Source organism: Lissotriton vulgaris, chromosome 10 (assembly GCF_964263255.1).
Source record: "Lissotriton vulgaris chromosome 10, aLisVul1.2, whole genome shotgun sequence".
Taxonomy (NCBI): Eukaryota; Metazoa; Chordata; class Amphibia; order Caudata; family Salamandridae; genus Lissotriton; species Lissotriton vulgaris.
The window spans coordinates 106,213,122-106,239,344 of NC_141698.1; the positions used below are offsets into that span (position 1 = coordinate 106,213,122).

The 26,223-nt window shown below is 47.7% G+C and overlaps 1 protein-coding gene across 1 annotated transcript in view; it reads left to right on the forward strand.

Moving 5' to 3' along the window:
- Positions 1-26,223, forward strand: part of EIF3B (eukaryotic translation initiation factor 3 subunit B) — a 265,490-nt gene that overhangs the window by 46,247 nt on the left and 193,020 nt on the right. Inside the window, exons 3-4 of the mRNA XM_086940624.1 lie at positions 12,664-12,783; positions 12,920-12,977. Of these exons, the coding sequence (XP_086796750.1) occupies positions 12,664-12,783; positions 12,920-12,977 (178 nt within the window). The remainder of the gene's footprint in view (positions 1-12,663; positions 12,784-12,919; positions 12,978-26,223) is intronic.

A 26,223-nucleotide genomic window follows, 5' to 3' on the forward strand; every position in this document is an offset into this window, starting at 1 on the left:
CTGGTCCTCCCACATACCAACAATTTATAAAAAATGTAGTAGCTAGTTACCAGTCCTCCTGCGAACCAACAATCAATAACAAGCAGTGTAGCTACTTACTTGTCTCCCGCAAGCAAACATGGTACCAACAATGTATAAACAAGCATTGCCATAGCCAATAGGTCTCGCTTTTGCGAGAGTTTATGCTATTGGCATTGTAAGTGACAATGCCTTTTATTCATTTTTATTAAAAACAACCCATTAATAAAAGGCATTGTAATCGACAATGCCAATAGCTCAAACTCTAGTAAATGCGAGACCTATTGCATTGCAAATGCTTGTTCTTTTTGACATGGTCAGCCCCACTTTTTGCCTGGTATTTGTTGTAATTTTGAGGTGGTCTGGGTTTCTGCTAACCAGGTGCCCAGTGCCAGTGTTCTTTTGCTGAAATAAGACAACAGTTCAATTGTTACCCAATTGGCAAAACCTTTGGCACCTCCGTAAGGCCCTAGTAAATGATAAGGGTACTACAGAGGGCCTCTATGGGCTGCAGCATGTATTGTGCCACCCTAGGGGATCCACCACCAAAATCATGCCGACTGCCATTGCAGGCTGTGTGAAATGGTGCAAACAAGAGTGAAAACATCACATGATGCCCACAGGCACTACAACATGCAATATATGTAAGTCACCCAACAGCAGGCTTTTCAGCCCTATGGCATAGTGCATTATATACATGTGGGGACAGATCTGCTTGAGCAGATATGCCCCTGTGCTGTTTAGTTCAATTGCTAGATAGTACAAGTGAGCAGGAAAGCCATCTTAAGTACATATGCTATTCACTGTTCATTAAGAGTTCGCCAGCTACATTATGGCTTCACTGACACCTATGGTGTTTGGTATCAAAAATCTGTTCTTAATAAATTATTGCTGATGCCTGTAGTGGATTTATTAAAACATGCGTCCAGAGTGTATCTTAGAGGTGCCCCCTGAAAACCTACCAGCCTCTTGGTGTGCTGGCTGACTGGTATTGTCCAGCCTGCCACCACAGACCTGTTCCTGAAGGACCCCCACGAACTGAGCCCCCTGTTGAGAGCTCTCTAACTTGTCACCAAGTCCCCATCTGTAGCCTGTTTCTAGGTGACCCCTGTCTTTGCCTGTGGTGTAGCGAGCCAGGCTACCAAACCCATCCAGTATCTCTGCACCCAGATGCTCCAAATCTGGTAAATCCGAACTGCTGGTGGTAGTTTGTACCTTGGTCCCCAAGCATCTTGAGTCCTAAAGGGAACCCCCGGAATTCGACTGTATGCAGTCTATGCCTTTTTCTCCGTATGAAAGCCTCACAGCTTAAAAACGAATGTATGCAACTGTTTTACTTACCTGTAAAAATTGATACCCCCATGCTGCTCTTGTTTGCTTTGCTTGTATTAGTCTTGCCACCCTCATTGATGCTCGCTCTCGCGTGCTGCTTTTCCCATTCCATTTCCTGTTACTTCCTGCCATGAACCTCTTCCGTTGCCCCCACCCTGCAGACCTATTTTTCAAAGATTTTTTTTTTAACCTATTTTATTTGTCAGAAGTACATAGAGTGGAGCTCTGTAACCCAGAGGCTTCCGTAGCATCAATATGCATTATCATGACTTAGACACTTTTCTCATATATGAAAAGAATATTGAAAATACATGCAATTAAAGCAAAACCGAAGAAAACAAAGAACATACAATATCCCCCACCCCATCGCACTGTTAACCAAGCAAGATCAGTATATACAGTCAGAGCAACAGTCCTACACTCACTACAGTACATTTCTAGGAAGGCTCTATCCCACCCAGTGTATACAAAATAAAAAAAAAACAGCAAGGGGGAGGGGAGAAGATTAGAGCCAGTCCTAGGCCTGTGCTGCAACAGGCTCCAATTCCAGTCCCAGATAGTTTGTCCAGCGCTTCCAGATTTTGTAGTGTTTACGAGGGCACCCCCTCGCTACAAAGATGGGATCCTCCAAGCCCATTCAGAAATCCAGACCTGTCTTCCAAACCGAGACGGAGGCCGCTGCTGTCGCCTTCCAGGCTCTAGCAATGTCGCGTTTGGCCAGGGTGAAACCCAGGAGCATAGGGTGACTTTTGTAAATGTTGCCCCCGATATCGTCCATGACGTGTAGGAAAACCAGCTTAGGTTAACTAGGGAGGTCCCAACCCAAAACCTCTGACAGGCAGGTCATTAGTCCCCGCCAAAACTGCGCCAGCGCTGGACAATCCCATATTGTATGAAGCAAGGTGCCCTCTTCATGCATGCAGGGAAGACACACCGGGGAAGCCACCAAGCCTGCCCTGTATAGCCGGACTCTAGTGAAGTATACCCTATTTAGGCTCATTGCAATGGCCGCCACACAAGGGGAGGCAAGGGTCTCCTCTCCGTCCAGTCCTCCTCCTCTTCGAGCGAGCCCACATCACTCTCCCATGCCTCACGGAGATGCTGCAGAGATGGGGAACTATGTGTGACCAGGGATTGATACATTTTAGAGATCTTATGGTCTCGCAAATCACTCATGGAAACTTCGCCTCCACTGGACTGAAGTCGGCCAGATCCTCCTTTCAAAGACGTTTTTAAAACCTGTTTTATACTTTAAAAAAAAAAAACTTTCATTATGCTTCTTTTCCCCATTTATTTAGCGGCCCGTATTGGATTAGTAATTACCCAAAACAAGCATTTACAATGCAATGGTCTCGGCATTATCAAAGCTAGGGCTATTGGCATTGCTCATGATTTTTATTTTTTTAAATCGTAAATAAATGGCAGTCATTTTCATTGCCAATAGCTTAATCGCTCGCAAATGCATGACCTATTGCATTTACACCCACACAGAGCCACACACCCACACAGAGCCACACACCCACACAGAGCCACACACCCACACAGAGCCACACACCCACACAGAGCCACACACCCACACAGAGCCACACACCCACACAGAGCCACACACCCACACAGAGCCACACACCCACACAGACAGAGCCACACACACAGACAGAGCCACACACCCAGACAGAGCCACACACCCAGACAGAGCCACACACACACAGACAGAGCCACACACACACAGACAGAGCCACACACACAGACAGAGCCACACACACAGACAGAGCCACACACACAGACAGAGCCACACACACAGACAGAGCCACAGACAGAGCCACAGACAGAGCCACACACACAGACAGAGCCACACACACAGACAGAGCCACACACACAGACAGAGCCACACACACAGACAGAGCCACACACACAGACAGAGCCACAGACAGAGCCACAGACAGAGCCACACACACAGACAGAGCCACACACACAGACAGAGCCACACACACAGACAGAGCCACACACACAGACAGAGCCACACACACAGACAGAGCCACACACACAGACAGAGCCACACACACAGACAGAGCCACACACACAGACAGAGCCACACACACACCGAGCCACACACACAGACCGAGCCACACACGCAGACAGAGACACACACACAGACAGAGACACACGCACACGCAAGCACACGCGCGCACACACACACACACACACACACACACACACACACAGTACAAGCAGCAGTAATACACACGTCCATGATGCAGAGAGGTACAGCACAGTGCAAGCTTCCTACACAAAGAAATTGTAGAAATACAATGCATGGATTTGAGGACAGACAGAACACACACAGGATAGTATGCATCTCCTGCTCCTGTGGAGTAACTGCTCTGTGTAAAGAGCTGCATATTCCATCACTAACACACACAGACTCCAAGCCTCACCCTCTCAGCTTGCACAGGAAAAGCAGTCCAAGCGTCCCTCACAAAGAACAGGTGCAGCACAGGAACCAGAAACTTCGGACTGGGATATTGGTGCGAGAAGAGCAAGTACAGAGTCTTCTAGTTAAAATTAAATATAATTCTGCTTCAAGTACAGTAGCTTCTTAGAAATTACACTAAAGTAACATTCTGCTACTACACTTATTAAAAGAATACACACCTAGTACAGACTTCATACTTGATGAACAGGACTCTGTAGATGGGATACACTTTTCAAACGGTTTAAAGAGTCTGTCAGGCAAATCGACACAAAGTGTGCACTTAGTCTGCAGACACAGCAAACGAACACTGGCAAAGCATATAGGTCTCACATTTATAAAGGGAGCATCAAGCTATTGGATTGCCAATCTTTCTTTGTAAAACAGGATTTTAAAAAGAAAAAAGGAAAAATCGTGAAGGATAAGCAAACATCTCTCAAGTATCTCAAATCTGTACACTGAACTCAATATTTTTAATATTTATAAATGGCACGGTTTATGTTTCAAATACTTCTATCTTCACCCAGGAAACTCTAAACGGAATTCACAAAGAATAAGGACCTTTAAAGGAAAACACTTGCCAAAGCCTAATTTGCTTTCCTGGGGACTCAGAACAGAAACATTCTCGCGCCATTTGCATCTGCAATAGCCCAGGGAATAGAATGATGGTCCTCTAGGAAAATGACAACTCCATTTTAGTCGTGCTGCTAACACCTTCCGGCTTAAACACCAGTTGAGGGAGTGCAGCAGCTTGCTCTTCCCCTGAATCACAAATGCCTTTTGTTATATGCCCTGAATTTCACATATTACACAAACAACTCTGAAAGTCTGCTCTTTAATCGTACCCAGGAAAAACAATATACCAGCTGTTATGCTTTTATGGACAATCTGCGATAGGTGTGTAGCAAAACCGAGAACAAGGGATGGGTTTTTCGGGGAGGAGGTATCACACAAGAAGAGTTAAAGAACACATGCTTTCTCATGGCGTGCTGTATGGAAAAAAAGAGTAAACTTTGACACAGCCAATATGTCTCGCCTACGCAAGCTTTATTGGCTTGGTCAATGTTTTATTACTTGTTGCACAGCAGTCTGCACTGCTGTACAACATAAAAAAAACTGTGGGGCAGCTAGGAGGTGGACAGGTATCGCAAAGGAGGAGGGTGAGACTATTTCCTTTTTTTTTGTAAGAAGTACACTGGTCTAGATAAAATTATTTAAAAATATTTGCATGGTCAGCATATCAAGCATTGCTATGTTGTTAAACTCATGGAATCTCATCTGTGAGATTTCATTCCACTTGTCAATGCATGAATGCCTTAGTGTCTTTGTATGTATTCCTGTTTAAATAAACATGAGGGATAGAAGTACAAGATAGCAAAAACTGAACTATGGTAAAAATTGAAAGGGATAAAAAAAAACACGCCTTTGGAATGTTAGATGTCCGCTCTTAAGTCATTGGGTTGTAAACTCGATGGTTACGATCTTAGGCCCTTTCTATAACAAGAAATGCAAAGGATTAAGTACGGGAGCTAGGAGCAACGTGAAGTGAGCGCGTCTTAATGAACAGGGGCAGTGCACGGGTGTGGGCTGTAGTTACCCGACGAGGTCTTCCATAGCACGCACATAGTGGCTTGTTACAGATGTCGGAGCGCTACTTAACTTTGTTGTGTTGGAGAATTGTATGCATATATTGTAGCAGCATTGGTAGAACAGGTGGAAATACTGCCAAATTTCTTTGTCTTACAGGTGCGGAGATGCATCTGTCCATTTACAGCAGTTTCTTTAGTTTCTATATATTTCAAAAGCAAAGTTTAATATCCAACAGACCTGTGTTGGTGCTGTATCAAGAGAAAAATACAACAGTATTGTCTGTGGAATAGTGGGCTGGAACTGATTTTTAATTTCTAACATTCCCTGTGCCTCTCTTTGGGGCAATGATATCAAATTAACCAAACTGCAACGTTAAGGAATCCGTAGCTAAGCAGTGGTTCATTGTTGACACAAATTCAATTTGCAATACCAAATCCACATCACCTGCCCAAAAACAGGATTAGAGGATTCTACTCCTACACACAAGAATGTGTCACACATTGCGTGATCGCACATGTACACTCAAGCGATAATACAGTGACATTCACCCAGACCCACATTTAATGTACAGATGAGTGTTAGTATTCATATGTGGAGAGAGCGCGACGCCAGCAAGATGGCAGTCACTCAATTGTGCACCCACTGCCTCACTAATAGATGCACTGACTCGTCACAAACAGCCCCAGTCCCTCGCTCGGGGTTTGTTTTAAATGTGCCAGTGTTTGTAGAGTGCCCCTTAAGGGAGCAGGCTGTCTTTACAGGTCCTGAACTATTTACCTATCTGTTCTGAAGAAGAAAGCTTAATAGACAAATCTTTGTTGACATCTTCACACTAATAATAAATTTACACCAATTATCTAGTCCCGGAAAGCCACAGGGAGGCGGCTGGAGAAGTTTGTGCAAACAGCAGTAATCAGTGAATGAGGTGCCGGACCTCACCTGCGACATGGAGGGGGTAAAGGAAAAAAGACACAAAGACGAAAGCTGACTTTGGAAGTCATTAAATGCAGCCCAGCACCTGAGATAGGGGTTTAGCATCACAGCGCCGACAGTAAGACACAAGAAAAAAATAACAAGGAATGCGAATGCGCGTGTGAAAATGCGCTGAAACTAAAAAAATAAATGTTACTAAATTCGACTAAATCAAGACTCTTGGGGGCGAACTGGCGAAGCCCTTGTGAGTAGACTTGGACATTTCAAACTCTCTATTCATGTTAACGTTTGGATATTTTCGATGGGAGCATAAAAGGAGACACGGCCTGGCGGCCGTGAAACTGAAAGTACAGCCGGCGCTGGGAGGAGAAATGCAGAGCGCACGCTGAGAAGCTTGTGGGAGGGAGGCTGGACTGCCTTTAATGTGGTAATGCGAGGCAGGCAGGCTGGCTGGTGGCATTGTGCACGCGCTTTTTTGGGCTTGCGCTTGGGCAATGACGTAAAAAGCACATGTACTGCATGGAATCGCCAGTGGTTAAACTCTGGATAAGCCACTATAGAGCTTCGCCAGCTATGCGCAAGCGCATCAGCAGGCGAGCCCTAAAAACGTACCTGGAATGGCAGCGGGGCTGTTCCTGACAACATCCCCCCCCAAAAAAATGGCTGCCGCAAAGGTCTGAAATTTTTGGAATCGGGGGCGTGTTTTTTCTGTGTGACGGATGACGTCGCCGATAGAAAGGACGCAAAAAAACACGCCCCGAATCCGAAAAAGACGGGGCTTGAACAGAGTGACACCCTTCTCCTCCAATGGCTGGCCTCCGTTTAGGAAGCCAGACAATGGAGAAGAGGGGCGGGTTCCAAGCCCCCTCTAAGAAACATTAACTCTTCGGCTCCGCCCACTGCTACGCAGTGCGACGGTCCTCGACCTATAAAGGCACTCCCGTAATTTTGGGAGTGAGCATGCGTGGTCACAATGACGCATGTTCACTTATACAATGATGCCGCCTCGTCATTACACCTTTTTAGGTCTCACCTAGCGAACTCATCGCATGCTTTGCTTCGCCTTGGCGAGACTATTGTGGGTTTAGTGAGCCAAGGGAGACATATCATGTGCGCGCACGGACAGGCGATGTGCACGAGCATGGTGTCTCCTCTCTACCTCACACGCTCCCACCCCGCGCTCACACTACAAGGCAGACACACACTTGTTGTGTTTTGCTGCCGGTTTTTAACCCCATGCCATGGTAGCGCCGCTACCCAGGCGATTAAGAGCTATTTTACCATGCGTGTTTTGCAAATTTAGCCTGAGCTGCTTTGTTTTACTGGATTGTATAACGTGTTTGCCTTTAGGGAAAAAAACATGAAAGGAGTGTTTAAAGATGGTATTGTGTATCTCTTCGGGACAGATATTGGCGCTGGCAGGAACCTCATGGGTGCTATCCATTGCGCCAAGGGTGCTGCCTGTTATATGTTCTACACCATATACCAGGCGTGTTGCTCATTGCAAGAACCTCTTGATGCCCTCTGTGCTGTGGTTTATGCAAAATAGCTGCTTGTGACACTGACATGCTTGTACTGCACTTTCACCTGCCGATCAGCCTGTGCAGTGTCCAGGCTTAAGTAGGATACAGGCCAGGCATACAGCGGAGAGCCATTGAGAGTTCCTCCAGTGGGACAAAGCGAATGGGCACTCCTGTGCCTCTCCTCGGCTTTGTTTCTCCTTGTTCTGCTGCTACTATTACTTCCTGCTACGGTGGGATGGGGGAAATGCATCTTTTTTTTTTTATCCACGCGACACTTCGTCCTTTAGGCCGCTGTCCGGCAAGGTGGACCAGAAGGAGATCAGAACTGCTTAAACGAAGCATGTGAATTCTCTGCCTACCCAATAGGTGCGTAGTAGTTGCAGATCACCACAGGCGATCTCTCCGTGACCGCCGCATGAAAGAGCTATGCATATGCCCGAAGCATTATCATTGTCTAAGCCTTTCATGTAGTTGGGAGTCATGCTAGAGTACATTGTGTAGACAGAATGGAAGATTATGGTTTATGGAGAAGTTCTTGAAGAGACATAGATGCTGTCTCAATCCAGGAAGATGTTAAAACTGCAGAAGCCACAGAATACAAGATTGCCAGTCCTTGCTTAGGAGCACGGTGGCAGTGCAGCAGCTGAGTGTTGGGTTCCATCTTAGGCATGTGGTAGGGCCATTAGAGCGGAGTCTAGAACAGAGCTAGGGATATGGCACTACCTGGTGAGGCAAAAAGGAATCCAGATGTGATGCAGAAGGCCACACCTGCGCACCTCTCTGAAAGCCATGCATCTGCAGCCCAGGGACAACCATTTGTGTATGCACAGTACGGCAGTTTGCACAGATCTGTTGGGAAAGGCAGCTCGGTGATACTCTGGCAGATTGCTTTCCCAATAAGCCCTATCGCTTTGTGAAATCGGCCTGCCTAAAACCTACTAGAGGAGATGGCCTGGAAGCTGCAATCCATTACATTAACAACCTCTTTAGCGGCTTTCCATATTTGCCAAGGCCACTTTAGTTTTTGAACACACTCACTCCTGAACTTCTCTAAGCCACTTTGTGCCATTACACAGGTCTGTCTTTTACATCGCATTTCCTCTTTAAAAAAAAAAGAAAAAAAGATGGCAAGGCTCGCAGCCCATGTCGATAACCGATTTCCATGTGTCCCTGAGACCAAATGTTTAAAATTTTTAAGCTCCCTCTTGGGGATCCGCCTGGTAGGGGAGCCTCCAAGTTTTTATTTTGTGCCGGTTTGTGAACTAAGGGCCATATGTATGAACACATTTTCCCATAGACACAGAATGGGCAGAACCCTTGGTCTGGCCCTAAATGATTTAGCACATGTCGCAGATGGGGAAAATAGGCAACCTATTCTGATAAGGAATGGGTACAACAACCCTCGCTGAGTTGATGTTTGGTTTTCTAAACGTCTCGGCGGTGCCTTGGAAGTATTGCGAGGTTGGCTATTTACTGCTCCTTCTCAACTCTCCCGCCACAGTGCCTCAGCCGGGCCCATTCTCATGACCTGAGGGCCTGTGGCGGGAGCTGAGGCCGGTCCGCCGCTCTTCCCGCCGCTTTTTCACCGAGCCATTAGGAGAGCTAGGAAGTTCACCACAGACTGCGCGCGCGCCGCTCTGGCGCAACAGTACCGCGCCGATCTCGGGGCCCTGCCGAGGACGCTTGGGAACCTCCCGTGGTATTTCAGTCAACCCGGAACAAAAGGTGTGAAAACTATACTTTATTTTTTGCAACCTTTGCAAAGGCCTTGTAAATTTTTGCCTAGATTCCAAGCAACGTTTTTAGGTTTTGCCTCGCCAAAAAGATGCGCTCTGCGCATCTTTTTTGCGCAGCAAAAACCTAATGAGTACTGTGTGTGGGTTTGGGTCGGCCCTCGTCATTCATTGGCTGGCTTCATAAATGGAGCCTAGCCATTGGACGAGGGGCCTGTCCGTCAATGCCGGACCAGACACGGGGGCGTTCCCGAGATTCTTTGGCTTTTGCCGACGTCACGCGACGTCAGCCGAAAGCCGGGAACGCCCCCGAATCTGGTCCGGCCGGGCCGCAAGCAAGCCGTAAGTCCCGCCGCCTCTTGTTTTGTTAAGCATCAGGACTTTAAGTGATTTGCCCAGAAGCGCACGATGCCCAGCTGCGGAGAATCGAACCTATCTCCCCACTTCTGAAAATCAGCATCTCTGGCCGTAACCCCACATTGGTGGCGCTGCATGTTTGTCGGGTGTGAATTTCCGAGTTTACAGGAGCGTGCCTACAGTTCTGTCACAGTAGTGAATGAGCAGGTCTGACAGTCTGAAAACTGCACACTGTATCACTCCGTGAGAGAAAAGAGGCAAGCTCCCGTGTGCGACAGGTGGCATGGTGTATACAGGCCCTGCAAAGCACGGTGCGTGCGTACAAGGACACAAACACACCCGGGCACACAGGCCCTCCACCCATGGTCTACTCCCAGAGTAACTACTCAGTGGGTGCAGCCTCTGTCCCAGAGTGCTGTGTGCACGGTGTGTAGGCCACAGGTCAGTTGGCGCACCTCAGGGGTGATCTACCAATGTGAGGTCACTCGCCTCATCCCAACAGGCAGGATCTTACTGACAGACTGGACTGTGTGTATAGAGTACACAGCGGGCGCATGCCGTAGTGCCAGAGTGCCAGAGTGCCAGAGTGCCAGAGTGCCAGAGTGCCAGAGTGCCGGAGCTTCAGAGTGGAGCTTCAGAGTGGAGCTTCAGAGTGTCAAGAGCAATGCCAATAGCTCTAACTTTAACAAAGGCAAAACCATTGCATTGTAAATGCTTGTTCTCTTTGCCACTCGTGCCTCTAAAATCTCAGCATAAGGTAAGCTTGCAGGAAAAAAATCAACAAACATTTTCCATTCTGAATACCCATTCATTCTGAATATGAAAGAAAGCTTTGCGAGACGAAATGTTACAGACGAATATTCTGTACACGCCTTCAAGCTTGCTAGAGTGAAATTGTCACTTCGCAAATTACAATTCTTATTATGCGCGCAAAGGTAAATTGTCAAACTTGATAATATTTGCAGAGTGAAAAACAGCGGGGGCTAATTTTTCCAGCAATCGGCCTCGTCAATATGCAGGGGCTCTAAGATTGGGTGAAAGAACAGCAAAACCTTGTTGACAAGTAAATGGTCTTTTAAAGACCTGTGAAGTACTCTGGTACGGCTGTATGTGTGCCCGGGAAGTTGGTCTCAGCTCGGGCTGACGCATACAACGGGGGGGGCTGAAGCCTTTTGAGCCCAATGGGCATTTTGCGCCTGCACTTCGGTAATTTAGCTGCATGCTCCTTGCATTTAGTTGGCCTTGATATCTGTCCCATCCTTAATGACCTTTGTTTGAAACTCAAGGGAGGCCACTCGAGTAGATGTTGACTCCTTTTTAGGTCGAGCCTGAGCCAGCGAGCATGCGCTGCTCTGCAAAACTTATTGTAGACGAGTAGCTAATATAACCCCAGCCCACTCTGCCATTGGCTTGTCATTGTCTGTCCTAAATGCTGGCTGCTGGTTCGTCAGCCCGCTTGTTAGTCCCTCCTTAGTACCACCTCCTCTTCATTTGTCACCTCCCATGGCGACTGCCCTCTTTACTTCGAGGGTTACGCTGGACGTCTTACTTGCACTGTGAGCCCTATTTTCATTAATGAGTTTCTCCTACTGCCTTATTAACTCACTCCCTCCCTCCCGTTGTCCTTGACTTCTCCCCCTCGCCCGCACTCCAGTTGTCTGTGCCTTCTCCCCCCACCCATTCATTGTCTATGCCTTCTCCCCCGCCAATTCGTTGTCCATGCCTTCTCCCCCCTCCATCCATCCTGTTGTCAGTGATGACGACCATTTGCAATTCAATGGGTCTAGCGAAAATGTGAGACCTATTGCATTGCAAATGCTTGTTTCATTATGTACATGCTGTATGGTGTACAGCATGATTTAAAGGCACTGGCAGAGCCAGTAGGACTAAAACAAAAGACCTAATGACTTTGCTCATGCCTATTTCTTGTTGGTACTCTAATCGTCCCTGCTTCGTTCTTGATGCAGTGCTTCTCAGAAATTTAGTGAAACTGATCTTTGTGTAGGTTGTGTGTTTATAGAGTGATGGCATCAATGCGTCCATACTGGTACGGACCCTAGACTACGAACCCCAACGTTGCCTTGGTGCTCTTCTCTTAGTATTTTAAAATTGTTCCAGATTCAGTCAGATACCTGCAAATGAATAATGTAATTGAATATTTAGACCCCTCACATGCCATTACATTCCATTCCTCCGTTGCACCATTGAAGGTCTTAAAATAAAATACGCAGCTTAGCACTAGTTTTGTGTATTTGGTAGGTCAGAAATTATCAATAATTACTGCTGATCTCCACCATACTTCTTATAGCCTTTGTTCTTTTTTTTTTTAATAAACTTTATTTTTGAGTTTACAAATTACAATATCATAATAAAAAAACAGTTGGCATCAAATCAATATATGTAGGCATACTTTTGGCATTATCAGTGGCTTATAAGGCATAAGATGGCATCCGGGAGGGAGAAGTAGAGTGGGGATAAGGAGAAAATCCTGTACAATCATATCACCGTGAGGGAGGAAACCGGGCACATTACTGAAGTCCACTCCCCACAGCACTTGGGTCAACCCACCTGCCCCCCATTGTGAGTAGACTCCCCTCCCCCGGCTATACCCAACCCACTTCCCTCCTCACTGTCGGTTGCCTCTTGCGAAGGCCTTTGTTAGTCTTTAAACCAGAATTTAATCTTTCTTCATCACTTTCTGCTGCAGTTACATCTTTCTTGAATATGCATCTCCTGCGAATGCCCAAGATGCTGTAAAAAATGCAGATGGCTACAAGCTGGACAAGCAGCACACCTTTCGAGTGAATCTCTTCACAGATTTTGACAAGTAAGACTGGTTCATACTGCTGTGTTTCTTTGTTGCTTGGCTAATGAATTATATTTGACTTTGCAATAAATTTTACCTTGATTCACATTCTGTCAGAGCAAGCCTTTGGCTAACTTGGAGTCCCTGATTGTTGCAGGTACATGAACATCAGCGATGACTGGGAAATTCCAGAGAAGCAGCCGTTCAAAGACTTTGTAAGTTTGTTTTGAGTGCTATTAAAAAAAAAAAAAAAAAAAGATTAATTTAAATGGTTATTTGACGGCATGTAGAAGCTTATTTCTTTAGATGTAATGTTGCAAGTCTAGTTACACTATTGATGGCATGGTTCATTTTTGCCTGTTAAAAGTAATCTTAAGTATAAATGTGGGCTTTAGTGAACAGAAGCATGGCATAATTTGCAGCTGATGGACATAGGAGAGAAATAGTTTATCACTTTTAGGTGTTATGTTGGTGTGTTCCCAAATTTAAATATCTCTTAATTTATTTCAATGCAGGGCTAGAATGAATGAGAATCCTAATCATAACAGTGGATCTTATTTTGAAAAATCTTTAATACATCCAAGAACTGCCAAGATATTTTAATGGCACATCTCCGATGTAAAAAGTTCCCATCACCAACCTTTCCCATCTGACTGTTGTAAAATCTTTGGAGTCAGCAGCTCATCCAAATATTACAAAAAAATCTTCCAGGGCATAGAACATTTTTCCATCTGTACTTAATTTTGAATTAAGCCAGATTCAGAAACCTAATATTTTCCGTCTCTCTTGGCCGACAGTTCTGCCATACAAAGGTCAGTTGCGGTGTATATTGACAGCTTTTGAAGTATGAAAGTGAGATTTATTAAAGAAACTTAAATAGTTGCCTTTGTGCACAGGTGCTAGTAATAGAATGCTACAGGTTGGTACCCTGTTTTTTGTATGCCTGTTTAGAGCTCCAAAGCCATGTAGATACTGAACTGTTAAGCATATACAGAAATATTCTTGTTTTACCTCAACTTTTCATGTGCCAAATATAAAGATGGCTAAACAGCAAAATAGAGATGCAAATAAGGATACCTACACATGAAAACATCAAGCAAAATAAATGCTACAAAACTAGGAGCCCTACCTCTCGTAAGCGACTAATATCTGAATAACCGTTACAGCAGGAGACTGTCAGATAGGTTTGTGTCTTCTCTTGTAACTCTCATTGGATTCCCAAAATCTGGCAAGTGTTTGGTATGGGAGTTAGAGAAGGGGTCTTGCAAGTTTTGATAGTTTTGTAAATTGTTGATCGGATGAAGAAGGGAGAAGCTGGGAGGCACCTGGACAATTCACCCTTAAAGGGTAGCAATGTTACATTTCTTTTTCTGAATGGTATCGCCGACATTATCATGGAAATAGGACTTTTACTTTGGTTTGGTGCTTTCTCCTTTGGGTTGTGACTAACTACCATTGGTGGTATGTAATTATGAAAATGTTTGCTATAGTGTTTGCTTATACTGCAGTAAAACTCTTCTCTCTGATGGATACTTGCATCAGGAGATCTCTTGCCTTCTGATTCTTCCCTGTTGCCAGTTTGCATTCTTGGACCGCTACCAGTAGCTCTTTCTTACCAGTAGGTAGCAGTTGTGACTCAGACCCGCCCCAAACATGACGACACAGGGCTGCATACAGGCGCCACACCTGAGCAGTGATGTCGGTCCCCCCCCCCCCCTGCCAAACCCATGCCTACTGATTCACAGCTCTGCTCTTGACAATTTCAGTGATGTCTTTAAAGCAGTGCTTCCCGAACGTATTAGAACAACAAACCTTCACGACCTACCTACGGTTAAAGGACCTAAGGATTGTAGGAAGGTGGAATCTGACTATATGGTTACCCCAACTTTTTTCCTGCTGTCTTGCTGGTTTTAGACTTAGACTGGGGCCCTGATTATCAGGGTCCCTGGCCAACTATCTGCTTTCTCTATAAAATGGACTCATGTACTTTCGGTACATACCAGATATTGGTTACTGGGTCACCCTTGTGAGCCACTGTATAGTGTACCATAGGTACCCAGGGCATAGGTGCACCCTAGGTCTACCAGGGGCTGCAACATGTATTGTGCCACCCCTGGTTTGCCTTCCAAACTGACACCACAGGTCTGTTCACACAGCCTGGGTAAAGTTGTGTATTCACCCCTTACTTAGATATAGTATACCTATATCTACCTTTATATATAGACACATATACATCTATAAGCCACTCCTAAGGTAGGCCTCGACAATCCTGGAGGCAGAGTGCTTGGTTTTATGTGAGAGGGTGCCCTAGCATGAGCTGAGCCCCTCTGCAGCTCTCTGAACCATCTCCTTACAGCTGTTCTATGATATAGCCATACCATGTACTCTTAAGTGCATTCTAATCCTCGCGGTTAATGCTAACTTTGGTTTGGCTTTATCAAAACATGTTGTGTAAGGTGTCAAACACTTTGGAATACTTCCCCCGCCAAATGTGGCGGCGGGGGTAGCATTCCACCCTTCTAGAGGGAAAAACCATGTATGTTACTGCTTTACCCGGTTAACGTCAGAGGCCCAGCATCACAAAATAGATGCGGCTGCCACAGACACGAGTCTGACCTCCTGTTGCTGGCGGAAACTCCAGCAAGGGCGGCCTGGACAATAGGTTTCCTGTCCAGGGAGGTGCCAGCACCTCCCCAGACAGGGGTTTTGTGTATTGGGGCTGGGAGGGCTGCATTCATTTAATGCATCTAGACCCTGCCTGGGGCACACAAGTTGCTCCATGCATAGCCCGGTTCAAACCAGTTGCTGGGGCACTCCAGCCTCAGCGCTTGCGCGAAACTGGACAAAGGGAAAGGTGTGTAACCACCCCCTTCTCAGGTCCACCCATAGGAGGGACCTGGACAGGTAATCCAGCCCCCATCCTTAGTATAAGTATAGGGGCTGTGTCCCCAGGACTTCAGATTATCCTGGAACGAAACTTTGATACCGAACTCACGGACCTTCGACATTCTATTCTGACTAGAAGATGGAAGACATCTCCCTTGTGGTCAAGGAGTGACCACCCTGTTCAAACAGGCACCATCAGCAACTTTGCCGGTCTGCAGTTTCAAGGCTCCCGAAGGCTCTGCGAATCAAGAACTGGACTTCCAGACTTCTCTGACCCGACCCACATCCACAGCAAAGCTGAGACCCGTGGCGGATACGAGAGACGTGGGACCAGACATCTTGGACATCCTGCATTTTGCTACCTGCACTCCTTTTCTGAAGCCTCAGTAAGTTGTGCATTGGGGTACGAGAAGCTCCAGCATCATTTGACCCGAAGCCCAGGCCCACCCAATCTGCGAGTGTCCCGTGGGCCTGCCTTCACATTTGTGCTCGACGCGTCTTCCCGTTTCCTTGCCTATTGGCTAGTGAGCCCCCTGAAGACGCCATCTTGAATCTAACTTGCGATCCTGATGGCTCCAGGCTTGCCCTAGCTTCCCTGCAAAGGAGAAGCGCCACAGACCTTGCTGGTCTGCAACAGAGCCAATGTCGACATCCTGCGTGGGTTGCGGTTGCCAAGGCTTGTTAGGTCCAATTCGGATACCAACGCTGCAGTCATCTAGATCCTTCGTGGGACAGCGCGAATCCAGCTCCTGGTTATCGTCGATGCTTCCTGGACCTCGTGGCTGAAGAGACAAACTCACCTTCTTCACCTTCAAGCACGCGACATCGCCTGGTTCCTTCCTGGTCACTGGCTAGTGACCCAGAATCTATCCGCTATGCTTTCTGGTTCTTCACATCTCCTACCCACCCTTGGATCCACCCGGACACATTTCCTCTGGTCGCCTGCAGCACTACTTTGCAGCTCTCCATAGAAAACGACGACGAAACCCGAAATAAAAAAAAACCTTTGCGCCCGGCTTCCGTGGGTGAGGTAACGGGAGTACTCTGGTAGTCTCGAGGGTATTGGCCCTCCTAGTGTCTAAGTCTAAAAGGGTTCCGTCCTAGTCCATCCGGAAGTGTCCTGAACTGTAACTTTGTAATTTTTACGAACTCCATAGAAAGTCAATGGGAACCCGCGCCTGTGTTTAAACACTGCACGCGGCTCCCGTGGGTCTCCTACTTCTTAACCTTTGGTTGCTTAGTGTAGCCCCAGCGATTCTACAGGCCCTAGGCCTGCTTTCTAACTCTCTCGCGGTACTTATACCACTTTCTTAGTATATGTTAGTGAGGCCCCTAGGGCATAACATATACTGTGCAACTTATTGTGCATTAACTGTGTGACTTGTATTATAGTTTTACCTCTGACCTCATAAAGAGTGCAGAGGGGTTGTGTTTAGATGAAATACATAAATATTTGATAAATACCTTGTGTGGTGTCCTTTCATTTGGTATTCAAGGGATTATATATGGTCAAACAACTTGCTTAAATCGCCTTCTGAAGTCTTAGCCTGAAGAATGCTGGTTCATGCTACCACTAGGATAGCTTTCTATAAGGTTGATGTTACAGCCACCATCAATAAGGGTCGCTTAGACTGGTACAAGGTGCGCACTAGAAGTAGTGGACATTATATGCCAGGCTAACTTCTCACAAGCACACTCCTGGTACTGAGGCCATTGTTGATTCTGGCTCGAGTAGCGTCCTTCACGAAGGGCATGTTTCAGATACTAGACTTTGCTTCAGTTTCATTTGGCATGCTGCTTAGTCCCATGGAACCGTCTGGGCCTCTATTTGTACCTCTATTGGCTCACTGTCCTACAACACTGACTCCGCTGAACATTTAAGTGCCCCACCACAGGAATGGGCTCCTAGTTCTCTGCCAGGGCACTTGCCAGACTGTGCTGTATTGACGCCGCCACCAGCTCCACATATAGCGATACCACATCTGGCAATGCTGCCCTCAGATCCACATCCTTTCTCTGAGTTTTTGAAACCCTTGTTGTACTACACAACGAGTAAGGTGGAGGAGTGGAGGGAGGAGAAGGAAAGAGGAGGAGGGAGAAGGGGAAGGAGGAGAGGAGGAGAGAAGGAGGAAAGGAGAGAAGGAGGAAAGGAGAGGGTTGAGTGAAGGAGAAGGAGGAGAGAGGGAAAAGGAGAAGGGGGAGGGAAGGAGAAGAGAGCACCTACATCTGGACTTTTAGAATGCCTGTGGCCTTGACTCTTTTGCCGGTTTGACTTTTGAATCACCAAATGGCCCTCTTCTGTAAGAAAGTTGTTTTTGTTGTTTACAGTAATTAAGAGCGCTGCAGATGTGTTAGAAGTATTTTATTGTGAGGGACAGAATGCTGATTTGCTTATTGAAATCCTTCAGCTGTGCACACCTATTTCTGAGGTTTTGCCTTCAATACGGCTTTGGTTGACACTACATTAGCAGTGTAAAAGTTTGCTTCTTTGTCAAGCCTTTTTTTCCACTTTGCCATTCCAGTTCTAATTACCACCTGTGTGCTCCTAGTTACTGCCATATAGCCCTAGGCCTTAGCCATGCGGTGCAAGCCTTGCCTTGTAAAGTTAATCCAAACTCTTTACCTTCCACTCCTTCGAAGAGGAGTTGAAACCTATTCATGTGATTACCAAGAAAAGAAGATATTTTCTTCAGATCTGCAGATTCCTCACTTTTTAGAACAGTTGGAGCCATCTGGATCTTTAAATGCCCCAATTGTGACAGAGCAGGCACATTTATAGGCACCACCTCTGCACAGTTAAAGTCCCTTTCTTTCCACATCCTTCAACACCGATCCGGCGCTGCGCTCCCAACTTTGTTGTGTGTCCGACAACTCAAACAAGCATTGGCATATCCAAAAGGTCTTGCATTTAGGACCTTATAAGTATTTAGTTATGCAGCACAATATCATTGGTGCAACAATATCAACCGTTGCATGGCTAAACACTTATAATGTCCCAAAGGCGAGACCTATTGGCTATGCTAATGCTTGTTCTAATTAAAGCACCGCAGACCAGGAATCTTTTGCCTCCATCTTATGGAGTACAAGTAAAGTTTTCCTTGACACAGTTATTTTCCAAGAATTCTGGAGACCATCCCTGGTTAAAAACTGAAAGCCCACAAAGATTACCAAAGTCCTGAACAGACTCGTAACAAAAAGCGAGAAAAAAGCTATGCCAATGCTTGGTTTTCTCAGGTGATCTGCAAATCTCTTGTATGTGGATTGGCGATGTAGCACACGTCACGATCCAGCAGGTGACGCTGTTGCGCTGCAGGTGGGCTATCTAGTCAGATCAGAGAAGATTTGACGCTCACGCGAACCTAAAGTACAGCTACCAAGCATTCCAGTCTGGGTGGTGAAGTAAAGACATAATGCCTCACAGCTTTGTGCATCCTCCCAACACTGTCTGCAGCTTTAACCCTTTGTTTAGTCTATGATAGACTCATTTGCCTCATTTGTGGTTATTGCAGCATCAGAAGGTATCCATGAGCAAGAGAAAGGCACCTGAGCAGAGTCCCAACGAGGGCATCACTGACTTTCTGACTCGTGAGATGATTTGGAGCATCTAAAAAGGGGGTGGGACGAATCTCCGAGTACATTTCAAATCTATACGACTCCTAATGTTTCACTGAGGACATCACAGCATTGCGGACCATTAAGGGAACAAATGGGGAAAAGTGATAGTAAAGATGCACTGGTGGAGGCGAAGGGATTGAAACCAACAAGGTGGGCAGAAGCAGATGCGGCCGCAAGACACGCTTTGTGGTGGGGGAGGGACGGAGCAAGGCGCTTGGGAGAGCAAGCAAGAGGAAAGCCAGATGGCGCCTGATTGGGCGCTAAAAGCTGGCGGTTGCGCGCGTAACCGCAAGCACTAGGCCAGCAGAAGTGTGTGGTAGAACTTTTGAAAGCCACTTACTAAATGTCTTGCAGACCAGCGCTGGCTCAGGCGAGATCTAAAAACTTTCCATGCAGTTTGCTAGGGACAGTGTCTCCCTGAAGACAGGATTCACACCACTTAAGAAGCAGATGTCTGTTACAGACCTGCACAATGTTTATCTTTGTACCTGGGCTGCAGTCACAAATTTGAGGCATTTAAGAGTGATGCCCGCAGTAAAGTTGATTCCAGAGCAATAGGTGCAATTATGTTACTGAGCATAATAAGAGGTAGCGTTCAAAACTGCGGTCTCGCTCCCGCTGTAGGTTATGAAGCCACTGCTTTTCGAAGTTCCATTTTTGTCTGAGATCTTCAGATAAGTTGAGAAAACACACATGTGCAAGCAAGCTAAGTGGACTTAACCCTATATTGCCACTTTAAATTGGGTGTGAATTTAGGAGGGTGAAACTTGAATAGCTCCAGTGTTCAATCTGGAGCCGTAGTTGGTTTAGGTGTGCCCTGAATTCCTTGGGCTGTCGTTGACCACAAAACATATTATACAGCCTTTAAGGAAGCCATGCTGCAGATCTTTCAAGTGCTATTGCTGCCTCTGGGGCAACCTTGAGACCCACCTAAGTGTATGGGGCTCTGTAGGAAGCTGGCTCTGCATATACTATACCAAAGTGAGGTATAGCGTACACAGAGTCCAGTGGAACCCTATGGTAGGCAGAGTTGAAGTTTTTATTTTTTTGAAAAATATTTTTATTGCGGAAACACAGAAGGCACAGGTCTTCATAGCCTCTCAGAAAGACCGAGGGCAAAGATTAGCTACATGCAACGTTCAGGGTAAACACAGCCATATGGGCCCACATCCTGGAGGCTGGGCGGCGTAGAGTCGGAGCATGTCACAAGTAATCATAGCCGTATATGAACAGTATGCATACATCGTTATAGCCGCTGATTTTTATATATATATACAATCTCTCCTATGTCCTCCATGTAATCCTACTCCTATCCCTCTGGATAGATATGCTTTTCAATAGAACACAGTCTTAACATAGAACAACAAACAACCCCCCCCTTGCGTGGCATCCGTAATAAAGTATGTGAATAATTCCGGTCTTCCATGGGAGGCCCGAAAAATCGCAGACATCACATCCAGAAGTAGACATTCGGGAATCAAAGCAAATCGCAGATATATACAACAGGGAACATTAGTGCGTGTTGAGCAGGGCATTACCCCGGACCAGGGCCCTCCAACCCGTCTCCCTCGGACCCGGACTCCCTAGGGGTGAACAATTCGGCACTAGTGGCATCTGAATCATCATCCGTCAACCCCTCTGCACACCTCATCCTCCAGGCAAGCATGTCATCCTGGAGCTTCCCATCACGGCGTGTGTGCTGCATATGCGTCTCCTCAGCTAGGGACAACTCTCTATCTAGCATCTCTCAGCCAGAGGGACATCTCGGGAGTTCTCTGCCCCATCCAGGTTATGGCCATATGCCGCCTTGCCAACACTAGCACTAATTGTAGAAACTTGTAGGACAGGTTCCTCTTTTTGGGCTTGGGTACCAGGGCCAAGAGACAATGGTGCGGATCCAGAGTAATCCGGAGTTTTGCAGCACGACCAATATGGTCCACCACCTCCCTCCAAAAGTTACCGACCTGTGGGCACTCCCAGGCCAGATGGAAGAATCCAGCTTTCTCCGCCCCACACCTAGGGCAGTTGTATCACCTATCCGCAGAAATGCTGTTCAGAGAGACCGGGGTCATATAGGTGCGGTGGACAAAGTTAAAGTGGATCAGCTTGAACCGCGCATTACACGAGACTTTCCGGGTCAGGAGCCCGATACGCTTGTGCTGTCCCGGCTCCAGGGCCATCCCCAAGTCTGCCTCCCAGGCCACCCAGGACGGTGCGGTCGGTGGGGTCGAATCCCTTCGCATGGCTGAGTAAAATAGGGAGACCAGCCTCCTTCCTCTACCACATAAGAGGATATCGAGGGTGTGGGTCAGCGGAGGCGCCTCTGGGAATGGAGGCCACGTTTTAGCTACTTCCTGGAGCCCTCTGTAGTGCAGGTATTGCCCCCCTGCTCAATGCAAAGGACTCCGTGGCCCGTTCAAAGGAGTCATCCGGATAGAGGTCTGCCAGGGTCTCGCAGCCTCCGTCCCGCCACTCCCGGTAGGACACGTTCTCCTCCATCCGGAGCACCGGGGCTAAAATCCACACCGGCAGCTCCCTATGGAAGGGGGCTCGTCTCAATACCTTCTCGACAAATCGCTGCCAAACTCCCGCCGTGTGTCGCACCACGTAGGGCAAAGCCTCGTCTGCTCCCCTTCCCTGCATCAAAGCCTCTCTGAGCCTTCTCGTTTGCTCTGACCATCAGTAGTTGCAGCTCCCAGCTATACTCCTCAGCGAACCACCGTGCAGCTGGCAGGAGCTGTGCCGCATAGTAATAGAGGTCAAACCTTGGGGCCTCCAGGCCTCCCTCCTCCCAACTCCGGACGACTGTGCGCAGAGCAACTCTGCTACGCCCGCCCGCCCAGAGCAGAGATGTGAGCAGTGAATCGAGCGTGCGAAATATTCGAGAAGGAAGCGGGCACAGGGTATTTTGCAAGATATATAACATTCTAGGTAGCATCACCATCTTGGCAACCGCTAATCGTCCCATAAGGGAGAGAGGAAGCGTGTTCCAGAAGGACACAGACTGGTGTAGAGTCCGGAGCACTCGGTCGGCGTTGCGGGCCAGCAGGTGTTCGTCGGTCGAGGCCACCTGAATGCCGAGATAGCGGAACGCCTCTCGCTCCCACCTTAGCCCTAGACACGGGAGATCCAACCCCGGGTCGGCAGCACAGCCCATCAGCGGGAAAATCAAAGATTTTCCAAGGTTGATGCGCAGTCACGAGGCTGCGCCAAAGCGGTCCAGAATCCGCATCAAGGCGGGAAGCAAGTCGCTGGGGGACGTCAAATAGAATAAAGCGTCGTCGGCATAGAGGGAGATCATGTTCACGGTGTCGCCCACCTTAATGCCCCATTGCTCCAACTCAGTACGAACGGAAACTGCCAAGGGTTCTATTGCTAGGGCGAATAGGAGCGGGTAGAGGGGGCACCCTTGACGAGTGCCTCTCCCTAGAGACCACTCCCCAGAGCGGGCCGACCCAAGCCGAACTCTAGCTCGGGGTGCCCCATAGAGCACTCGGATCCAATTACAGAACACCGGCCCGAGTCCCTTCCTCTGGAGCATCTCCAGTAGATATCCCCAGTTGACCGTGTCAAAAGCCTTAGCCAGGTCGATTGACCCCAGTACATGGGGATCTTCCCTCCCACGTACCTCATGGAGGATATGATTCAGGCGCCGCAAGTTCATCGCTGTTACGGCCAGGGATAAACCCACACTGGTCCGGGTGGATCAAGTGGGCCATATGCGGGGCTGGACGAGTGGCCAACAGTTTAGTGAGGATCTTTGCGTCCGTATTGATCAGGGTGATAGGCCGGAACGCTGCGGGGTCACAACCGTCCCCACCCGGTTTCAGGATCATACAGACCACTCCCTGGTTCATGGTGGGCGGTAGAACGCCAGACTCCAGGGCTTCATTTTAAACCTGCAACAAGAGGGGGGCCAGGACGTCGCCGATCGAATGATAAAATTCAGGTGGGAAACCGTCCCCGCCTGGGGTCTTAGCCCGCGGCAGGGCGGCTAACGCGACGTTGATCTCCCGAAGCGTCAACCCTGCATCTAGTTCCTCCGCCGCTTCCCTCGAGGGTCTGGAGAGCCAAGTCTTGAAGATAGGGCCGATAGGAGGCCTCCGTGATCGAGGGGTCAGCTGCATACACGGTCTGCAGGGGGGATCGGAGGACCTCAAGAATAGCAGATTCCGAGTGTACCATATTACCAGTTGGAGCCCGTAGGGCAACTATCCTCTCAGGTGCGAACTCCCGTCGAAGAATCCAGGCCAGTAGCCGGCCAGATGGTTAACCACGCGGTGGAGACGCTGCCTGTACTGGCCCAAAGTGAATTTATCAAGGCGGGTGAGGATGTCATGTACAGACACCGGGGCCGCCCTCTCCGCCTCCTGATCCGAGGTGTCAGGATCTGGCCGAGTCTGACAGTGGCGGAGCACATCATCCGCATCACGTACGTCAGAGAGCAGCTGCTTCCGAACCCCATATGTGAGGCCCATACAGACCCCGCGTATCACTGCCTTCAGGGCCTCCCATCTGGTGGAGTAGGATAGGTCACCACTCTCCCAGTTCAAATCTATGTAATTCGATTGGGCAGTCGCCACATGGTCTCTTTCCACCTGGTCCTGGAGGATGTCCATCGGCATCCGCCAAGTACGGGGACGGGCAGCCTGATGAGCCCATTGTGCCATACATGCCACCGAGGCATGATCTGACAGAAAGCGGGCCTGGTGTGTAACCGTCAAAGTGAGAGACGGAGCAACATTGGCCGCAAGGACGCGGTTGAAATCCCCAAGCCAGCGGAAGGGAGCATCTAGTCCGAAACAATGAGATCCTGAAGGCGGGAGAAAAAGCTCGGGTCATCAATATTTGGTGCATAGGAGTTCAAGAGTAGGAATTCCCTGTCATCCAGCCTGATCCGCAAAAGCAGGTACCTGCCTTCAATGTCTGCTTCAACATATTGAACAAATTGCAAAAAACACAGTTGATGGACAGAATGTAGAACAATGTCATACATTCACCCCAGTACAAGGATCTGGGCCTAAATCCATTGTTTTTTTGCACTCCACGTCACCCTGGGTTAGACACTGGCTATATGCGAATCAGCTCTGACCCTGTGCCTCATGGGAACAGTCCAGTCCGAACTACCAAGCCATGTCTTTCCCAGACCTGAATCAAGCATCCAAGGACCGGTTTCTGGCTATCAGCCTGGATAGCTTGACTCCAGTGGTGTGGAGAGCCTGGGACTCACGTCTGAGGGGATGAAAATTGCAAAAAACACATTGTTTTTTTGCAATTTTCACCCCGAGTCGGCTGGGTATGCTCAGACGTGAGTCCCAGGCTCTCCACATCACTTGAGTCAAGCTCCTCTTATAGAGGAGGCTCCAAGCAAACCGCCGCAGATACCACATCTTTTAAAACGCACACACAAACCTCCTCTAATAAAGGCTACTTTAGAGGAGGATACAGACACAATAACAACAAGGGAAGAGGTAGAGGCAATGACACCAACCGCTCCTCTTCCACTCCGAAACAGTGACTTCCCTCTGCCTCCCCTACAGCACTCTACTCCTGTGGGGGCAGACTATCACAGTTCCTACCGGTCTGGAATTCCATCACAACAGACAAGTGGGTAAGACAGATTATCCAACATGGCTACTGCCTAGTACTCGCAGCAACTCCCCTAAACATACCACCCAGGCAGTGTCCAATGTCCACAGAACACATAACACTGCTTCAACAGGAAGTTCTAGCACTCCTAGAAAAAGATGCTATTCAAGTAGTTCCTCTACAAGAACAAGGAACAGGAGTTTACTCGCTGTACTTCTTAATTCCCAAAAAGGACGGGACACTGAGACCAATTCTCGACCTCAGGCCCCTCAACCATTATATACAATCAGATCGTTTTCACATGATCACTTTACAACAAGTACTCCCAATGCTAGAACAGGGAGATTTTCTTTCATCACTAGACCTAAAGGACGCCTACTTTCATGTGCCAATACATTCTGCGCACAGGAAGTATCTAAGATTTGTCTTACAAGGACAACACTATCAGTTCAAAGTCCTTCCATTCGGGGTCACAACAGCACCGTGAGTGTTTACAAAGTGCTTAGCAGTAGTAACAGCACATCTCAGAAGACAACATGTCTTCCCTTACCTAGACGACTGGCTCATAAAAGCAAGATCGTTCAACCGGTGTGTACAACCCACAAAACAAACGATTCAAACATTACACGACTTAGGGTTTACGATAAACTACACCAAGTCGCACCTAGAGCCTTCACACGTTCATCAATATCTAGGAGCTACCATAAACACATCAGTAGCTCTAGCGTATCCCAGTCAAGCCAGGATTCAAAGTATTCAGAACTTAGTTTCCCTTTTTCAATGCCAACACTCTCTTCAAGCCAGTGTTCATGAAACTAATAGGCATGATGGCGTCTTGCATTTTCATAATTCCTCATGCAAGACTGCAAATGCGCCCACTACAAGAATGTCTAGCACAACAGTGGAATCGGGCTCAAGGTCAGCTTACAGACCTGGTGTTGGTGGACAGCCGTACATATCGCTCTCTGCAATGGTGGAACACCAAAAACTTGACAAAGGGACGGCCGTTCCTAGACCCTATTCCACAGATAGTTCTCACGACAGATGCATCCCTCACAGGATGGGGAGCCCATCTCCTACATTATACCACACAAGGTCAGTGGAACAATCAACAAACAATTCCACATCAACCATTTATAGCTGTTAGCAATTTTCCTAGCACTCAAAACTTTCCAAGTACAAAACAAGGCTGTTCTAATCCGGATGGACAACATGACAGCCATGTATTATTTACAAAAACAGGGGGGGACGCACTCTCTGCAACTGTCCTACCTTGCACAGAGCATTTGGAGATGGGCCATCCCTCAAAACATACACCTGACAGTAGAACACCTTCCGGGAATTCACAATCAGATAGCCGATCTGTTGAGT